The sequence below is a fragment of the Carettochelys insculpta genome, chromosome 19, assembly GCF_033958435.1.
Source record: "Carettochelys insculpta isolate YL-2023 chromosome 19, ASM3395843v1, whole genome shotgun sequence".
NCBI lineage: Eukaryota > Metazoa > Chordata > Testudines > Carettochelyidae > Carettochelys > Carettochelys insculpta.
The window spans coordinates 3,526,652-3,541,929 of NC_134155.1; the positions used below are offsets into that span (position 1 = coordinate 3,526,652).

The 15,278-nt window shown below is 47.0% G+C and overlaps 1 protein-coding gene across 3 annotated transcripts in view; it reads left to right on the plus strand.

Annotated features, from left to right (window-relative positions):
- SPECC1 (sperm antigen with calponin homology and coiled-coil domains 1) overlaps positions 1–15,278 on the plus strand; it is a 191,328-nt gene that overhangs the window by 47,175 nt on the left and 128,875 nt on the right. For all 3 annotated transcript variants that reach the window (XM_075013422.1, XM_075013424.1, XM_075013420.1), the window contains exon 3: positions 6,886–7,021. In XM_075013422.1, the coding sequence (XP_074869523.1) occupies positions 6,886–7,021 (136 nt within the window). The remainder of the gene's footprint in view (positions 1–6,885; positions 7,022–15,278) is intronic.

Genomic DNA, 15,278 nt, shown 5'->3' on the forward strand with positions numbered 1-15,278 from the left:
ATTCCGATCCCCTCATGAGGTTAGCGACTTCGACGTCTCGCCGCCTAACGTCGAAGTTAGTGCCGCTACTTCGAAGTAGCGTGCACGTGTAGACACAGCTCTTGTGTGCAAAAAGATGCCCTCTGTTGAAGATCCAAAGGCGTGTTTAAGGAGCAGCGCGAAGAAGATCCCGAACAATGTCGGAGCAAGGACGCATCCTTGTTTAATGCCACTCCTGATGCTGAAAGCATCCGATAATGTGCCATCGTATTGGACGGTTCCTCTCATGTCTTCGTGGAAAGACTGGATCATCTTGAGTAACCGTGGCGGACGTCCTATCTTGTGGAGCAGTTTGAACAGTCCATCCCTGCTGACCAAGTCGAAGGCCTTGGTTAGGTCGATGAAGGCAATATAGAGTGGCTTCCTCTGCTCCCTGCCATTCTCCTGCAGCTGCCTCAGAGAGAAGACCATGTCAACGGTAGATCTCTCTGCACGGAATCCACACTGTGATTCAGGATACACCCTCTCAGCAATCTTCTGGAGTCTGCTGAGGATAACGCGAGCGAACAGTTTACCAGTGCTGCTTAGGAGGGAGATTCCACCGTAATTGTTGCAGTCGCTTCTGTCTCCTTTGTTCTTATACAAGGTTACGATGTTAGCGTTGCGCATGTCCTGTGGAACCTCTCCCTCTCTCCAGCACAGGCACAGTAGCTCATGTAGGGGTTCCAGGAGAGTGTCCGTGGCACACTTGATTACCTCTGGTGGGAAACCATCCTGGCCCAGGGCCTTTCCTACTGCAATGTTGTCAATGGCTTTCTTCAGTTCATCCACAGTTGGTTCCTGGTCCAGTTCGTCCATTACTGGTAAGAGTTCGACAGCATCGAGGGCTGAGTCGACCACAATGTTCTCGCGTGAGTACAGCTCGGAGTAAAGCTCGACCCAGCGCTCCATCTGTTTGGCTTTGTCAGTGATGACTTCACCAGATTTGGATTTCAGAGGTGCCATCTTGTTCTGGGTGGGTCCTAATGCCTTCTTGATGCTCTCGTACATTCCCCTGAGGTTACCAAAGTCAGCACTGGTCTGGATGCTGCTGCATAGCTTGAGCCAGTAGTTGTTGGCACAGCGCCTGGCCATCTGCTGTACTGTTTTTCTGGCTGCTCTGAGCGCTTGCAGGGTACTCTGGCTTGGTGAACATTTGTACTCCAAGAGCGCAGCGCGCTTTTTTTTGATGGCTGGAATCATCTCATCGGAGTTAGCTTCGAACCAGTCATTTGTGTTTCTAGCTCTTCTTCCAAACACCGACAAGGCCATGTTGTGCATTGTATCCCTCAGATGCTGCCATCTGGATGTCACATCGGCACCCCCAGGGTTGCTGTGCAGATTCTCCTCCAGGGTCGCTCTGAACTTTTCAGCTCTCTGAGTTAGCCGTCTTTCTGGCATCGATGCGGGGCCTTCCAGTTGGTTTAGAGCAGTGCAGCTTCTTGGGAATCACCTTGAGTTTGGAGCAAACTAATGAGCGATCTGTATCGCAGTCAGCACTATGATAGCTGCGTGTCAGAAGGACGTTTTTGAGGTTATCATGTCTAGCGATGACCACGTCTAATTGATACCAGTGTTTTGAGCGTGGGTGTTTCCATGACACTCTGTGCTGTGGCTTGGTTTGGAAAAATGTGTTCGTGATGCACAGATTGTGGTATGTGCAAAGTTCGAGAAGACGCTGACCATTTTCATTCATTTTTTCCACACCAAAGTGGCCTAAGCAGGAAGGTCACGAGTGACAATCGGCTCCAACTCTCGCATTGAAGTCACCCAGAATGTACAGTTGTTCGCGAGCAGGTATTTGTGCTATGGCAGCACTAAGCACGTCATAAAACTTGTCTTTTACTTCCGGTGTGGCGTACAGGGTTGGGGCATAAGCGCTGATCAGGTGGACAGGACCCGCGCGAGTTTGAAGTATGACCTGAAGGAGTCTTTCTGATCCACCCATGACTAATTCCACCATTTGTAGAAGGGTGTTTCTGATGACGAAGCCAACACCATGCTCCCTGGGTTTTTCTCGGGCTTTACACTGCCAGAAAAAGGTGTAGTCCTTTTCCTTTAGAGATCCTGAATCTGCGAGACGTGTCTCTTGCAGAGCAGCAATGTCAACTTGGAGCCTCTTCAGTTCCTCATTGATAACAGCGGTCTTTCGGGTGTTGCTGATGTCCTGAAGATCTTCAGTCAGACCTGTCAGCATGGTCCGCACATTCCAGCAAGCAAGCTTAAAACTTTGATGGTTTCCTTTTCTTGTTGATTTTCTTATTGGTTTGTCTGGTGCTCAGCTTTCAGGTCACTTGTCAGGTTTGGGAACCTTAAGGCTTACGCACCCAGTGAGGCAGGTGAACTGTGGCGGGACAGTACCCTATTGGCTGGGGGCTGCCCAGCTTGAGGCGGGCGGTGACTGTCCAGTGAGATGCGACTATCTCTCCCACCGTCGGAGGCAACCCCGGCGCTCGTTCTCTACGCCAATCCAGCAAGAGCTTATAACTGGGATCTGTTACCTCCCATGTTGTTTCAACACTGTTAGTGATGCTGGAGTACCTCTCCAGGCACGAGCTTGGGCGATTATTAGGACCCTGGGCTGCCCAGACATCAGTGTTCCCCTCTCGGCTTTACTGATATAGTCCAAAGGAGAGGATAACCTCTACATCCGGTACCAGCTCAGCTGCAGGAGTTGCTGGGTCAATGCCAGAAGTTGGCACAGAACCGCCTTAGGACTCCTCTCCGTATTTTCTGTCAGGGTTTACTCCCTTAGCCTTGCTCCTTTCCAGGATAATCCACAAGGCAGTGGGGCATGGAGAACGTGGGTATGGTCCCACTACCTCTTGCACCTCCCTGGCACCACATGTCCCCAAAGCTCTCCGTGACAACCACCTCGCCTCCCCAGGACCCTCCTCCCCACCCCTCTGCCTCTCATTGGCTACCATCACCCCCCAGATCCTTCCTCCCTGTCCCCTTTCCCCCATCCACTCCCATGTCTCCCGACTGCACCACACTGCCCCCTATCAGTTCTCGTTGCCCCCAGGTCCCCCTTCCCCTGGCCTCTCCACACCTGGCCACATGCTGCTGCAGCCCCACATCCTCCAGGAAGGTGCCAATCTCGCAGCCCAGTCGCACCCTGGGTCCCAGCGAAAGCTACCAACTCTTCATCTGGCTATGGCTGTCCCTGGAGCCCCACAGATCTGGTGCGGCACATGCATGCAGGGAGCGCAGGACTGGGCCTGGAAGCCATGCAATCTGAGCCAGCACAGTGCAAGCAGCCTCCGTAAGCAGCCTCCGTGGGTGCTGCCATCCTCACAGCCATACCAGACACCCCCAAACCACTTGCCCACCACTGACATCCCTCGATCTGCCCCCGCCCCCGCTCCTCATCCTGCAGCAGGTCCCTCAGCTCCAGCCAGCAGCTGGGGATGATGCTGCCTCTTACACCTGAAGTAGTAACTAGCCCCCTCTAAACTCGCCTCTCAAAACTCCCTCCTGTTAGCAACCACCCTGTTCGCATGCTCCCTGGTCGCTTGCCAGCAGGGCTTTAGAGCTCTGGCCTACCTGAGAGAGCCCCTCCTTCTGACTACCGCTCAGCCAATCGGCACGCAGCCTGAGCACATGGCGTTTCAAACAAACAAACAGACAGCACAGCACTCCAAACACCAAACAAACAGACAAACCCAGGCCCAGAACCCCCAAACCCAGGCACCCACACACTCCAGAGAGCCACTTACCCAAAGGTGCTGTAGTTTGCCCCCTCCTTCCCCAGGAGAGCCCCTCTCAAAACTCCCTCCTGTTAGCAACCACCCTGTTCACATGCACCCAGTCACATGCTCCCTGGTCGCTTGCCAGCCATATCAGCCATACTATCCTAACAACCCTACTATCATACATCTACTATTGCAGGGGTGTGCAATAATTTTTGATGCCTCATACATTGGCTACACTGGACTGTCTCTACACAACAGAAGAAATGGACATAAATTAGACTTCAAGAACAGTAACATACAAAAACCAGTGGGAGAACATTTTACCTCCCTGGACAGGGAGTTACAGGCCTGAAAGTTGCAACGTTCAAACAAAAAACTTCAAAACCAGACTCCAGTATAAAACTGCAATTCATATGCAAATTTGACACCACCAGACTGGGTCTGAATAGGGACTGGGAATGGCTGTCATTACAATACGTAATTTCCCACTTGAGGCAGGCTCATACGCAGGAATTCCTGGGGGATGGTGCTTTTTTTGGAAATATGGACCTCCCTTCCACACAGCAGGCCCTGCCTGTCTCCCACTGCCCTCAGCTCACCAGCTTGCTCTACTCCCCCACCTCCCTCCAGCCACCCCTGGCTTGGCCTCACTCCCACTAGACCCAAAGAGCTCCCCACCCCCACCCACTGCTTGGCCCAGGAATGCCCCTCTGCTTGGGCTCAACATCCCCGCAAGGCCCCAACATCCCCCCTGCCCAAACTGTTCTCCCACCCCCCGCTCAGCGTGAACCCCCTTTGTAAGGCCCCAAAATCCCCCCTGCCCAAACAGTCCTGTCCCACCTCAGCTTGAACACCTCCATTCCCATCTTGGCCTGAACACCCCCCACCCCCATTCAGACTGAATTCCCCTTGCAAGGCCCCAACGTTCCCTTGCCCAAACACCCCACCCTCACTCCTGATCAGCCTGAACACTCCCCTACACTTGGCCCAGACACCCCTGCCCCATTCCCACTCAGACTGATACCCCCTGCAAGGCCCCAGTAGCCCCCCAGCTTGAACACAGTTCCCCCCCCAAGCCCAAACATCCCACCCCCACTCATCCAGAAACCCTCTCTTCTACTCTCTGCTTGGCCCAAGGACAACCCCACCCACAACCCATCCCAGATCATCCCAAAGATTCCTCCCCCCCACTTGGCCCAGGAGAGGGAGGATTACCTGGAACAGGAAGCAGGTGGCAGCTGCAGGTATTGCCTCCTTGCAGCCTCCATGTGGCACTCTGCCTTGGCCTTCTGTGATGAGTGCAGGAGGGAGTGTGGTTGCAGGGAGGCAATGCTCTGTGGCTGCTGCTGTCACCACTGCCTACCTCCTATCCTGGTACAGTAACCCCTGGCCAGGCTGGATGTGGAAGGCTTGGTCACGCATCAGGGTGAGGCCAGAGCAGGGAAGGGGCAGGGCTGTCCATGTGGGGGGTGCATTCAAAGCTCTCATATCCCCCTGCAGACGGGTCTGTTAGGTACTCTCACCTTCTTACCAACATCCCCCCAATTGAATTAACCCTGACGTAAAACTCCCATCTGTGTGCACCTACTATGTTTTTTTTTCTCTCACTTCATCCCTTTGGTGATGTGAGTTGCAACTCATGAAAGCTTATGGCATAATAAAATTGTTAGTCTGTAAGGTGCCACCCAACTCCTTGCTGTTCGAAGCTAAATTAATTTGGAGTCTTGGCTCAGTCCCTAGTGGGCTCGATGTTCATATCACAAAGCACAGTCTATGATGCCACTAAGTTCATCTGTTGGTGCTTGGCAGAGATGGGAATGAGCAAACAGCTAGCGCTGCATTAGAAATGCCTGGTTCTGCCAGGTCAAGATCTGAGTCACTGCTGGAGCATAGTAGGCAAGCTAAGCCATGGCCTCAGCTGAAACAGAAATAGAGAGCAGCAGGTCCTGCCAAGCCCTACCACCTGTTGTGTCACAGAGATGCAGTGAGATGTGAGTTATTTTATACCTTTCCTTGCCTCCTGTGCTTTGCACTTCAGTTTTCTCAGCCACTGTTTTATGTTCAGGAGCCTAAGTGCCTGAATTAGTGCAACTCTAGCTAGGATGTGGGAGAATTCTCCAGTGCAGAGATGAAGGATCTAGTGCTGCTGAGTGGGACTGGGGGGATTTTTCACCTGGTCCCTTCAGGCATTGCTTATTTAGTCCTCCCTTTCCCCACCCCCACTATAGTTTGTAGGACTAAATCCACATTGCCACTTGGCTCCCTTCACTTTCAGGTGGGAATGAATACAAAAGTGCTTTTCCCCACCACTGCAGGCTCTTGAATTTGGTACCGTTAATCCCATCGAACGTATAAAACTTCAACTACATGTATGAATGCACTGGACCTGCTACCCCGGAGGATCAGAGAGTAGCAACTGGCATGGGCGGTGGTGGGTGAATCTGGGGCTGGGGGAGGCAAGCCCCCAACTATACCTCTTCCCCCTGAGGCCCTGCTCCCCATGGGAGCTAGGACATCACCCCCTACAGAGGTAGGCTTCCAGCCCCCCATGTGAGCCTCCCTGGCCCCCAGGGTAAAGGGAGGGTTGGTGGGTGGCACACAGCCCCAACTTCCCTGGCCCTAGAGTGTGGAGAAGGCAGTTGCTCCCAATCTCCTGCCCTGGATCTAAGACAGTGTGGCTGACACCTGGGGCAGATCCAGAGCCATGCTGAAGGAGTGGGGATTCCAGGGGAAGTGTGTGAGCAAGGCTGGACTGCCAGTTTGGGAAGGCAGTTCCTTCCCCTGCCTCTTATACCTGCCATCCACGGCCAGAGGTGTTCATTAGTCTTGATATATGAGTCAAATTTCATCATTTCCGTTTCTTTCTCGGCCTGTAGTTAAAAAGTCCTTGCATTGCAGTGACCTCTTTGGGGAATATCATATATTTGCTGCCAAGTGGGAAAATCCCTCTAGCAGATGGGAGGATTTTCTTCTCTTCCAAATGTTCAGAAATGACTCCAAATTACTGTTCCCAAAACAGTATTTCAGTCGTTTTTTTTTCCTGAAATACTCCGTTCTCGAAGTGTGTCAGCACTTTTCTTTCAACTTGTACATCTGTAAAATCATCTAGATCCTGGGCGTACCAGATCTTTCATCCTTCTGGTTGCTCACAAGCTCTCTCTCTTTCTTGCAGCTAAAAAGAGCTAGCAGTGATGACATGTTAACAAAGCCAGGAGTGACAGCAGCCTCCGGAGTCTCCAGACTAAAGAAGACCATTACAACAGGAGCAATTTCTGAGCTTGCTGAGAATCGATTGAAATCCAGCACAGGTAGGAGTAAAATGGATGCCAAATAATTTATCTGGCCTTTTTGTTATCACTAAGTCTCTCAGTTTACCAGGTTCTCAGTTGGATCTCTCATATTGTCATCTTAGTAGGGCAATGAGACCTTTCCTGCAGTAAAATTAGTGTTAGGAGTGACACAGGCAGGTATGTACCTCACAGACAGAGGTGGGCAAAGTACCCAAAAAGTTACTCAAGTAAAAGTGCAGCTGCTTTCACTTCTGGGCACCTGAGTGCAATAAAGATGTCGTGTGTGCACACGTGTGTACTTTTACTCAAGTAGTTTTCCAGAGGGACACCACTGACTTGTATTTAAGTACACTCCCACCCACTGCTGCACTTTTACTCAAATAACTTTTGGGGTATTTTTTCAACCTCTGCTCGCTGGCATACCTTTGAATATAGCCTACACACCTTAAAGTCAGTGTTCCACAACAATGTTGGAAGGGACCAAAGTTAGCAGTTTGCCCAGATTTGATCAAGGCTGAAGTTTTGCCATTTCTTCCAATAACCGTATGTTATCACGGCAAACTATGGCGAGTTTCTATTACTGGAGAAAACAGCAAGGTTTCACACATTTGGCACTAAAGGAATATTTGTCATTTGCAAAGCGTGATAAAAAATCAACTTTACCTTTTGTGGGAAAAACCTCTTTTGAGTATACTGTAAAATTGGGAAAATCATGCTTCATTTTCCCAACATTCGAGAGTGAATATGTATTTTGTGAGTTCAATGAAAGTCTTCAGGAGCATTGCAAAAATGTTAATTGAATTATTATGCTCATAGCTTGTGTGTTTGTCATTTTCAGTCCATTTGCAATAGTCCTGAAATATAGAAGTTTCACATTTACAAAGAATCAGAGGGGTAGCCATGTTAGTCTGTGTCTGCGAAAACATGAAGTCCTGTGGCATCTTGTAGACTAACAGATATTTTGGACTTCATCAGAAGCATGTGCGTATTTTAAGAACAGCATGCACACAATGATTTGTAACGTGATGTTTACTGCAGGACGTTCACAAACTTTTTAAATAATCTATTTTTTCACACTCACATGCATTTGTACCACTATCTTCCTGACTTTCACTCCTGAACCCACTTTAATTATTTCAGTTTTATTTCATGCTTAATTTCCATTTTCTTTTGTAAAATGCATGTTGCCTTTCACAGTAGGAATGCCACAAGCTTCCTTTTTACCATCCTAAAGTCAGTTATGTGTTTCATTTCCATCCACGCTTCCCTCATGGGCTGTTGGGTATAGATAATGTGAAAAGTTTGTGAATGTCCTGCAGTGAACATTTATCGCATTACAAATCATTGTGTGTGCACTGTTCTTAAAATAGGCACATGCATCTGCCGAAGCGGGTCTTTGCCTGTGAAAGCTTATGCTCCAAAATATCATTTACAAAGAAGAATCACTAGGTGGCACTGGTAGCTGATTCTCAGATATAGTGAAAACTCCATTATCACTGCTTTTTGAAAGGACAGGGTTGCTGGTGTTGAAACTCAGCGGGGTCCTTCAGAAGGAGACCTAGTCATAAGAGAAACATCTCATTGTACAAGACAAGACGTACACAACATTATAGTCAAGCCCAGTCCAATGCCTAATAATGAAATAAGGCAGGGGTTTTCAAACTTTGTTCTGAGAGTGGATTACATCTTAACGGAGACAAAGGTCTCCTCTCCCTCTTTTGATTGTGTATACCCATCTCCCATCACACAGCAGAGGGAGCAGGAGGCTGAGTTAAAAAAAAAAAAAGACTCAAAGTAGGGCGATGAGATGGCCTGGTGACCTAGTGGCCTCATGTGGAGCTAGTCTTCAGTGCCTTTTCATGGTGAGCACTGCACCTTTGCTCCTTCCTATTGCTTTCAGCTCTGCAGCAGTTTGCAAAGACAGCCAGCTATGCCATCTGCATACCAAGTACTCTGTGCACACACTTGGCTTTCCCTGATGAGCTCAGCAAACGCATGCTTTTGTCTTCTCTCTGGTGGCATTTCAGAGGGAATGTAAGACCTTATTAAATTTGGTCACGACCTCACTCTTTATCATGGCCTCTTCAGGGTTTGCCAGCATTGAGACAGTGGCAAAGCAAAGTTGCTAACCAGCAAGGAATAAAAACTTTATGGAAATTTTTACTCCCTTCAACTGAGTGGTGCATAATGTAGCATTGAAGAGCTCTTATGGTAACCCAAACACAGATCCTATTCTTCAGTGAAGCAAAGCCAAGATACTGGGCTTCAATAGAGGCTTGTCATTCTCATTTAATGGAGGCATTTGAGTTTCCGCCTCCAACAGAATTATGATGAGCAAAGAGTCTTTCGGGAGAAGGAAGAGAATATTTCCAGATATTGCAGCACAGGATCCTGGGAATGCAGCCAGGGAAGCTTCATTATAGGGATCCCAGAGTGGAATATATGTCAGATTCAAAACCAGAGGCATTCTACTGAAGAAGTCATCTGTCAGGCCTGTAAAGCTGGGCAGAAGGGAGATAAGGTAGCCATCACTTTAAAAAATACAATTTGATTTGATTCCTGGCAACCAGAAAAAAATTGAGTATTTCTTTTCCACTCTAGAACAGGTAGCTGACAGAATATTCAGCTTTGCTTCAGTGCATGTCTCATTCTGAAAGAAAACGTCCCACTGTGCAATGTTAGAACAAGTTTGAGAATGTACATTCATCTTTGTAATCCACAAATAATCAGTAATAATTTAAATAATAAATTCATCAAGTGCCTTTTAATGTGGAGAATAAACCCAGGTGCTTTACATATTGTGCGTGCATGGACACCGGATTCTGCAACCTTTCTTAAGAGGAATGGTTGCAGGTGCCAAAGATTTCTTAGGGAGGGCTTTGAGAGGGATCTGTGCTAATTATTCTGGCTTCCTCTGTTTCTGACTGTACTTTGAGAATGTTTTCTAAGACATTGGAAGGTTTGATGTGGGCACAGTCTTCCACACCTCTATTTATAATAAAATCAGGAGTGAGGATAGAAAGTTGGTGCTCTCTCATTCCATAGGCATACTAAGGACAGGTGCCAAAGGTGAAATATACTGCAGTATCTTGTCACCTACAGAAGGATGAGGATCAGAAGTGACAGAGGTCTCTGAGTGAGTGCCCCTTGGAAAATCTCCTGTTTTAAGAGAAAAAGACTTCAGAAAAGTGCAGTTGCCAGGATCATATTGAAGCAGTAGTTCTGAGGAGTCTTTGGCAGTGGTCAGGGCTAAACTGCAATACTAGAAGGAATACAGAATCAAGCTAGATGAGCATATTTTGCCTGGCTGGGCAGTGTAAGGCTTCAGTTGTGAGTGATCCAGACGGATATTGTTTTTTGGCCTCTCTATCTGATACAGAGACCTGTGGTTTTGACATTCAGCTTCCTTTTTGCTGTGCCTTTGCCTCCATTTGTGATCTGCATGGGACCTTGTATTTCTGCACCTGCCCTCAAAGGACCCAAAGGTCTGATGCTCGTGCTCACTTTCTGGGTGTTTCTCCTGGCAGCAATGGTGATGTTGGCCTTCCATGTGTCGGGCCCCCAGCCTATCCTGCGCATGAACACAGACACCCACCATGTTGCAGATTGTATGACTCCTTGTCCCCAGGTGTAATAGACTCCACTGGCTCCTCTTCCTTTCAAGTCCACTACAGACTTTTCCTGTCTGGTTGTAACCTTTCCTTGGAGCTGCTCTGCCTCACTCCATTTCCCTTTCTACTCTCTCTGCAAGTCTAGCACTGCCCTTCCCTGTCCCACCTCATTCAGCATTATTAGCCCTATGTCAGTGTGAGAGAACTCTGCTTTCTCCAGAGCTTCTGAATTCAGGAACAGCCTTTGTATCCTTCTGCCTCTTCAGCTTCACTCCTTTCTCCAGATCCCAGCTGAAATCATTTATTTTCTCCATTACTTCTGCCTATTCCTTTCATTCATCCTTTGTTCTTATTTGAGCCAGTGTGTAATATAAGAGGCTTCCAGGGCACTGCTGAGAGAGCCAAACCTGAGAAAATTGCTTAAAACCAGGCCACTTACAGCCCAAGACTGGGGATTCCTTCACTGTAAGGAAAAGCAAACCAGTCACAAAAATAATCTCTGCTGCCTCACTGGCCAGCCAGAAGTCATCCAAGGAAATCCTTTAGGCACTCTAGCTTCCCTTGTGCCACACAACCAGTATCCCTTCTTACACAGATGAGAGGTTATGAAAACCAATCTCACCAATCCACACAGATCCTACCAGTCCCAAAGGACCAGCCACATCCCCATGTCAAATATACTTACATGTTGCCCAAAACAGCATGCTGTGCCAGTACTTTAGAATCTAAAATCTAAAGGTTAATAAGAGAGAGAGAGAGAGAAAGAAAGAAAAGGGTGAGAATGAAATTGTTAGTGGTAAAATTACGTAAAAAAGTCATAGAGTGCTCGATAGAGGCTGCAGCAGATGCTGCTATCTTAATGGTCTTGGGGTGCATCCTTTGTCAGGATGGGTCAGCAATTCTTCTAGGCACAGTTGTAGCAGAGATGTTCCTGAAACAATGAGCTGGACTCAAGATGGAAGATTGCAGACTAGATATTGAAGACAAAATAAAGATTATAGACTGAATGGAGGGATCTCTGTGCCTCTTTTATACCCTGGCCCATGTGGAGGGAGATCCATTGTCCCTCCCTGTCTGAGAGCAGGTGCACAGTGGAGAACTGCATTATCAGGACACTTGGCAATGTGCTGTTCCTGGCATTCTGCCATTGGCAGTCTCTCAGACTGCATGTCCACAGCTATATTTCTTCAGATATGGATGGGAGCTGATGAAGATGTACTTAACAGAGAAAGGGCCTCATGTGGCTAGGTTGCCATGCCTCCTACTGTGATAGAACTTCAACTACAAGTACAGATCCAATACTTATAACTTCACGTACAAAAACGATACAGACATATAAGCAGCATAAACAGATTCAGTGAATCAACAGCTTTAATTAGACACCTCAGTTGGTCCACTTGGTACAAGATTTGGTTCAAAATTAGGACAGTGGTTACAATAATGGTTCTCATGTTCGTTTAAAACTCCAACAGCATCACACAGTGGGTGGATTACTTTCCTATAATTCAGTTTTATTTGATTTGTATCTGAAGGACGCTATGCAAACTTAGATGAACATTGTGGTGTATATGTAACATTATTGCTGAGCTATAACTTAAAAGAAACAAATTACAGAAATCAAAAATGCCGAGCTTGCATACTCCCTGGAGCATAACCCTCCTGCATTTGTTTTGGTGACCTTGAGCAGTAGTGTGTGTTCCCAGTGTCGCAGATAATAAAATATTTGACACTACTCTTGCGTGTCTAAAAACAGCCTGAGATGTTTCCATTGCCTTTCATTGAGTTTAAGCCATAAATACCATTTCTTCTTCTGTGCTGACACACAGACTTCCCTGTCTGCCTCAGTAGAAGCTAATGCAGTAAATCAGAGGCAGCTTAAAGGAAGACAGGGCCAACGCTCTCTGTACCCCGGCAAGGGGAGTCTGAGCAAATGGAACTGGAGACAGATCCCAGGCTAGAATTCCTGTTTTGTGATGTTTGGCTATCTAAACTCCTGGCTGTTTTGAAAGTATGTGTAAAATGAAATGACATCTATATGGAGAGCTGCCTTGGATGTAGATGCCTGTTCCCCTGGTTATTTTTTGCTATGAGGAGCCCTGAAGCAGAAATGTTTTTTTAACTTAAAGGCCAGACTTCTAAAGCTCTTATAGCTGTTATTCAGAATGTTCCCTTGTAACAAAAGGAGCTGGAGGAACAACAAAACTGAAGGAGGATGACTGAAGGTTTCTGGAAATGTCTATGTAATGTCTGCATCTACCAATCTGAGTAGTAAAGAAATTGGTTTAAAAGGTGTACCTATACAGGTATATACCCACACTGATAAGTTTTGGAGCCTCTCCTATCCTTGGATCGCGGGATTACAAGGTCAGCATTTCCCAAAATATGACATTTTTTGGTTTACAAAGAAACTAAATAATAACCTTTTACTCTGCCCCTGCCTATCAGAAGATGTCAAAGTGCTTTACGTACTAAGGCTATGGCTACACTTACAAGTTTACAGTGGTACAGCTATACGGCTATGCTGCTGTAACAGCATGCATGTAGCCAAGTTGGGCAGATGGGAGGGAACTTGCCCGTTGACATATTAAAACCAGCTCAACAAGCAGTGTTAACGCTGTGCGGTCCTGAGTAAGTCACTCACCTCCTCGTGCCAGTTTCCCTAGTTGGAAAAGGAGGGTAGGGCCACTCACCCACTGGGCAGGTATGTCGTGATCGAGGGCAATAAAAACTATATAAAGACTTTGGGGAAAAAAAAACTTCAAGTATAAGGCTATGCACATTAGTGCATGTGCTGGCAAAACTTAGGTCACCGGAGGCAAGGAGGTGTCACATTTTGAGTTACAGAAATTTTGCTGACATAAATGCTAGTGTAGACACAATCTAAATCATTTACTTACCTTTAAGGAGTGTCACATGTTATCCTCATTATACAAATAGAGAATTATAGGCACAGAAGGAGCTCTGACTTGCCCAAGGTTACACAGCATGTCACTGGAAACCTTGATTCAGTGTTCATCGTTTCCTGCAGAATCCCATTTTTAAACTTTCTGGATTCCTCTTGTAAATTCTCCAAAAAGCTGTTTGGTTTCATCTGTCTGGTTTACTCCACTGCTGTATTTCCAGCAGCAGCAGCAGTAGCAGCAGCAGCAGCAGTTACCTGGAAGGTTCATGAGCTGAAATGCTCATCTTTCCTAATGTCATCTTGTCTGATTAGGTTTTGGTGCTGAGTGAGAAAAGACAGATGAAAGTAGGGAGTGTGACTGGGCTAGGCATGTGCAGAGATGAGCTGCAAGCTCTCGGCATGATGGAGAGATCTGTGTGATAGTCATTTATATCAGGTACTGTAAGCTACACCATTTGGCATCAATTTTCCTCCTTATGTAAATAGCAGGGTAGGTTTATTTATTTTGCTAGGCTGCTTCTGGCTTATTTGTTTGTTCATGGGTGAAGCCTGAACCTATGAAGAGCTTTTCACGTCACCTAAAACACCACATCAGTTTTTCAGTAGAACTTTTTGCCTCCCTGCTAAGGTTTGTCTGAAGGTTGAGATCTTCTGAATGATTATAGCTGTTGCTGCTATCTCACGTTTTATAGAGAGCACTTTCACAACTACAGGCTCAGTTATAGCTCCAACGCTTGAGCCGAGCTGTGGAGGAGGAGAAGCAACAATGGTAAGAAGGGTGCTGTTATGGAAGGCCAGGGCAGCCTGGAGGCTCCCAGGAACACTGGGGACTACAGAACATGTGGAGCAGCATGCGCTCCACACAGTGCGTGCTTTCTCTGGGGTACTTGGTATTGCTGGCAATGCCATCTGCCCCTCCCCATTTGCTGGCAGGGTATTTAGACAGCAGCATCATTATGGCTTCCACATGACTGGGAACATTTGAAGGAGAGAGAGGACTTCCCGGTCCCCTCTTTTGTCCACCATCACCACTAATGCTTTTGCATGATGGCAGACATATTTTGACCCTATAACAAATAGATAGAAATGGTTTCTGCCAGGAAAAATTTCAGGTTAGCATAGATGACCCTTAGTAAGGGAAGAGGAAATGACAAAGACTTCTCTCTCTTTTCTACCCAGCCCTAGAGACTAAAGTATATCTGTATGGAGACAAACTCCTGTGACTCATCTTTACACACTCAAAATGTCTTTCTCGACAAGCTCTTCCATCTCCAGTCAGAGTACCTTAGGAGCTGGCTGGAATCTACCCTCCCTTTGATCACAAACCTGTTGGCTATTTGTTTTTTGTCCTTACACCAAAGAAGCAATAATAAGCACACCCTCTCAGGGAAAGCAACAGAACAACTGTGTTGCAATCAGTGCCTGCCTGCCAAATTGATTAACTGTAATGTTCAGAGACCACATCAGTATAGATGTATATTTTAGGCAAATCCTAAGGAAATTAAGAATTTAAATTATCCTCCACATATCCTACCTCCCACTAAAATGAATCCAACCCACAGGTCACTTGGGCAGAAATGTCAGTGTGAGAATGCTACATTGTTAGCACAGTAAATGGAACTGCATAACAAATTGGTTAAATAATCTCACTCCGTTAAGAGGTAAGTGGTGAGGGAGTACATCAGGCAGGGTTGTTTGAAGCTGAAAGCTTTACGCTTCCAACCCACAGTCAAGGTTTTTCCCCTTTTCTTTTATTTAGATA